The following is a 5,103-nucleotide window of genomic DNA, read 5'->3' as shown; positions in this document are numbered from 1 at the left end:
TGTCTTTGTCTGGAAGCTCACCTGCCAACCATGGGTGACCGACCCTGCTGGTATTTAAAATATCGGTAGCATAGCTTTCAGAATCACAGCATCTCACAAATCTTTACAGGAGCAGAAAGCCTCATCTTTCTCCTGTGGAACAGCTGGTAGTTTCTAACTGCCAACCTTGAGGTTAGCAGCCTGATTCATAACACTACACTACCAGAGCTCTTTAGTAAGTGATTTAGGGACATGAGAATAAAATAGATGGCTGTGGTAGACATGATTAGCAGGATTAATTATGATTGTCACAACTGGAACTATAGAAGATATGTAACTTCAAGTAGGGAGTTGTTAACCGTTCATTTCAGGAACAGAGGATGGATTCCAGGACCATCAAGAAGGAAGATCATGAGTGGAGTATGAGATCCCACCTTAGAAAGCAGCAACAGCAGAGATGGTGGCATGGTGAGATAGAGCAGCTGTGGGCTCTAGGCCCATGGACTGAGTAAGGCAGTGTGCCTGCAGACAGGAGGCTAGCTGGCAGAATGTACCCATGTTGTTGCTGTTGTTAAGTGCCATCAAGTCGGTTCTGACTCACAGCGACCCTGTATAGGGTTTCTGAGGTATAGCTAGTGAGCTTGAACCACCAACCTTTCGGTTCAAATCGACTTTACAGTCTAGCACATTAATCCACAGTGCCACACCAGGATTCCCAATATTCCCTTAGGAAATTTAAATGATTATATATATTTTTGTTTTGTATGTATACATCAAATATTTTTGCTTTGTTCATTTGTGAAATACAAGTTGTAAAAAGGAAGCCACAGGGAGGAAGTAGGATATCTATCTGTTGGTGCACGGAGGGGATTGTAATCATTGAGATGAAACAAGGCGTATAATTTGTTAAATGTAAAGCTGATGATCTTGTCTGGTAGCATTCAGTCAATTCATAATACAAAAATTTTGTAGAAAGATAACATTTGTCATTGGAAAGAAAAAGGACCTGGGGTAAGAACCCAAGTCTGAGGATGAATATGATATCACTACTCTGAAAAACGAGTCGCAATAATATGACAAAGGAGACCCTGGAGCGGTCCACCCTTCCTCTGTCATACTGTGGTGGCTTATGTGTTGCTATGATGCTGAAAGCTATGCCATGATTATTTTAAATACCAGAAGGGTCCTCCATAGTGAACAGCTTTCAACTCAGCTTCCAGACTAAGACAGACTAGAAAGGAGAGATGGACTGCTTCTGAATGTTTAGCCACTGAAAACCTTATAAATAGCAGTGGAACTCTATCAGATAGCACCAGAATATTAAGGTACGCCTGACCCAAGCCATGTTATTTTCAGTAGCATCATACACATGTGAAAGTTGGACAATGAATAAGGAAGACCATAGAAGAATTGGTGCATTTGAGTTATGGTGTTGGAGAAGAATATTAAAGGTACCATGGACTGCCAGAAAGACAAATCTGTGTTAGAAGAAATACAGCCAGAATGTTGTTGTTGTTGTTGTGTGCCATCAAGTCGGTTCTAACTCATAGTGACCCTGTATAGGGTTTCCAAGGAGTGACTGGTGGGTTTCAAGTCCTGACCTTGGGGTTCAAACCGACTTTCTGGTTTGTGCCACATCGGGACTCCACAGCCAGAAGATGCCTTAGAAACCAGGTTGGCAAGACATTGACTTTTATACTTCAGACATATTATCATAAGGGACCCGTCCCTAGAGAAGGCAATCATACTTGGTGACGTGGGGGGCCAGTGAAAAAGAGGAAGACCCCCAAGGAGATGGACTGGCACAGTGGGAGCAGCAATGGGCTCAAACATAACAACAATTGTGAGGATGGCACAGGACTGGGCTGTGTTTCATTCCATAGTGCACAGGGCTGCTAGGAGCCAGAAGCGACTCCACAGCACCTAACAACAACCCTTGGCGGTGCAGACATTTAATGGATTAAAATAAGGGTAGACATACCCTGAAGGCACGTGGATACGCGGGAGTCCAGTCAACATTTGTAAGCAGATAAAGAAGAACAAAAGGCCTGAGAACAAGATGAGAGAAATACCCGCTCTCAATGCAAAAAGATAAGCCTCAACAAGTAGATGATAAATAAAGGACAGGGAGGACAGAAGAACCAATATCATGACAATTAGGCAAAGATTGTGTGTGACGGAAGCGAAACCAGGAGAAATCCAAAAGAATTAAAATGTATCACTATGTTCTATTTGTAAACCTTGAACTCATCTCATATTTATAAGATATAGCATGATGGCAAATGAAGCTTAATAAAAGCATAAAGAGGGAAAAGAAGAAGCTGAGTTGATTTTAAGTGTCATGATTTAATGTTGTTATATAGCTTTAAAGAATAAAGCCTATGGCGGTAAGTGTATCCAGACCAAAGGATGAGGCAGCCTGAACTTACTTCTGATGGCCAGACTCCTATAATTCATGGTCAGTTCTCAGGGGAACACTGGCACACTGCGCAGAATCCCAGGTTTCCCACAATTCCTGGTGTAGAAACCCATTAAACAGCCAGGAAAGAAAGGAAAGTGAGGAGGGAGGAAGAAGTGTTGTTGTTCAGTGTTGTCGTGTTGGTTCCAACCCACAGTGACCCTGTACACGGTTTCCAAGGAGCAGCTAGTGAGCTTGAACCGCCAGCACTGCTTGTAGTTCAAACTGACTTTGCAGTCCAGCGCATTAAGCCGCAGCGCCACACCAGGAAGAGGTAAGAGAGGGATAAATGAAGGAAGGTACCCAGGCAAAAAAAGTGACCACCGAGTCCACTCCAACTCTTGGTGACTCCATGTGTGTCAAAGAGTTTTCTTTCTTTTAATCTTTTTATTGTGATTTGGGTGAAAGTTTATAGAGCAAAATGGTATTCAATTCAATAATTCATAAATGTTTTGTTTCATGACACTGATTGAAATCCCCACAAGGTAGCAATGTTCTTCCCACTTCCTCCCTGTGTTTTACATTTCCACTCCTTCTTTCTTGTCCCTTCCTGCTCAGAACCAAGGATTGTTTTGATTTATTGTACATAGGATCCCTATGAGTCAGAACCAACTCAACAACACCTAACAATAACAACTTCTGGTGTTATTGAACTATGAACTACAAGGCCAGCAGTTCAAACCCACAAACTGCTCCCTGGAAATGCTATGCAGGGTCACTGTGAGTCAGAACCAACTCTATGGCACTTAACAACAACAAAGCAAATGAAACAAGGAATGACCTTCCCCTACAGCCAACATCCTGATTTGGTATTGTAGCCTCCAAAACCATAAGACAATAGATTTCTGTCTTTAACACCACCCACTTGTGATATTTTATTTGTTGTTCTGGAGTCCTCATGTGATGCTGTGGGTTAATGCGCCAGACTGCAAAGCCGTTTGAACTGCAAGGTTGGCGGTTCAAGCTCACCAGCTGCTCCTCAGAAACCCTATACAGGGTCGCTATGAGTCAGAACAGACTTGACTGCACTTAACAACAACAACAGTAGTTCTAGAAAACAAATGATTCACTCCAGAAAAATAACAGTGAGAAGAGAATAGAAAAAAGTATGGTAGTTTGATGGGTCCAAGTAAATTTCTAGCAAAACTGCATTGTCCTTAGCATGGTTGAGGAAGAAACACCAAGGTCAGAGCTCCTACTTATTCAACATAAATGGACAGAAGACAATTTAATATTGTTGAATGAATACTTGAAATTTTCTGTCTTAAGAAACTCTAAAAGTCTCAGTTTTCACCCATTCAGATATACTTGTTGTTAGCTGATGTTGAGCTGGTGCTCAACTCATATTGACCTCATGCACATGCAATAAAATGCTGCTTGGTCCTACACCATCCCCATAATCATGTATGGACCAGACCATTGTGAGCCAAGAGGGGTTTATTGGTTGCGTTTTTGAAGTAGAACATTAGGTCTTTCTTCCTAGTCTGTTTTGATCTGGAAGCTCCACTGAAGCCTATTCAGCATCACAGCAACATGCAAGAAGGAGGTGGCCACATATGACATGCATTGGATGGGAATCAAACCTGGGTCTTCCGCATTGTTGTTAAGTGCGATCAGTCCATTCCTACTCATAGCAACTCTGTATAGGGTTTCTGAGGAGCAAATGGTGGACTTGAACCGCTGACTTTGCAGTTAGCAGTCCAATGCTGATCCTACAGCACCACACCAGAACAGGGAGGGTGAGAACTCTACCAGGGAATCACCAATGGCTCACATTCAAATATTCATGCTTCAATGTAGATTTCATGTAAATTACCATATGTTTTCCCTAAATAGAGAGACTCATCTTAAAATGGAACTTAGAAATCGTTGGTTCAAGCTCCCACTCCGTTAAACAACCAACAAGCAGCCACCCAACCACTTCCAAAAGTAATTTCATTTAAACATTTGTGGATGGTTCTGGAGTTTAAATTTATTTTTCTTGAGTGTTAAATAGTCTTTTGTATACTACAAGGTCAGCATACACAGGAAACACTGAAAAAAAAAATAACTCACTGTTGATATGTAACTCCAGTCTGTACAAAAGTTCAAACATTACCCTTGATTATCTAGGTCTACACCAGTTTATCAAGCTGGTCTTTTGAAAACATACAATCTGATTGAAGTGTGACACGCAGAGTTCTATTGAAACATATACTTACTGTATCTTCATCCTCGGGCACTTGTGTGGCTATACACACTGGTTTTTCTGCCATGTTAAACCAAAAGAGCTAACAACAAAAGAAAGAAAAAACCTTTTTTAAGATTATTATAGCCTTTCCCCAAATAACAATAAAATAATGACAGTCATTCCTCTAAAAATGGTTATATGCCTAAGATGCAAGTTAAATCAATAAGAAGAAATTCTAATACAGACATTATCCCAGGTTTTAGCTTTTGGCCCATACTATTGAGTTATGCTTAAAATTATGGCTGCCTTGCTAGACAGGTTTCTATGTCAGAAATAATATTCAACTTACAATGTTCAGAAATACACTTAAACATAAAAACACATCAAGAAGCATTTTCCGAAAAGTAAACTCCCTTTTGATATCAGGAAGACAAAGAATTTTCTTCTTTCAAGGGTTCTGAGTATGAGAAGAAGAAATAGGGTAGTTTGCTTTCGA

At 40.8% G+C, this 5,103-nt stretch overlaps 1 protein-coding gene across 1 annotated transcript in view; it reads right to left on the bottom strand.

Annotated features, from left to right (window-relative positions):
* Positions 1-4,692, bottom strand: part of SEPT14 (septin 14) — a 39,475-nt gene extending 34,783 nt beyond the window's left edge. The window contains exon 1 of the mRNA XM_006859733.1: positions 4,639-4,692. Within this exon, the coding sequence (XP_006859795.1) occupies positions 4,639-4,692 (54 nt within the window). The remainder of the gene's footprint in view (positions 1-4,638) is intronic.
* Positions 4,693-5,103: the final 411 nt, after the last annotated feature.

The sequence above is a fragment of the Chrysochloris asiatica genome, unplaced genomic scaffold, assembly GCF_000296735.1.
Source record: "Chrysochloris asiatica unplaced genomic scaffold, ChrAsi1.0 scaffold00034, whole genome shotgun sequence".
NCBI lineage: Eukaryota > Metazoa > Chordata > Mammalia > Afrosoricida > Chrysochloridae > Chrysochloris > Chrysochloris asiatica.
Note: the sequence above shows the minus strand (reverse complement) of the source record. Positions and strands in the feature narration are given on the sequence as shown.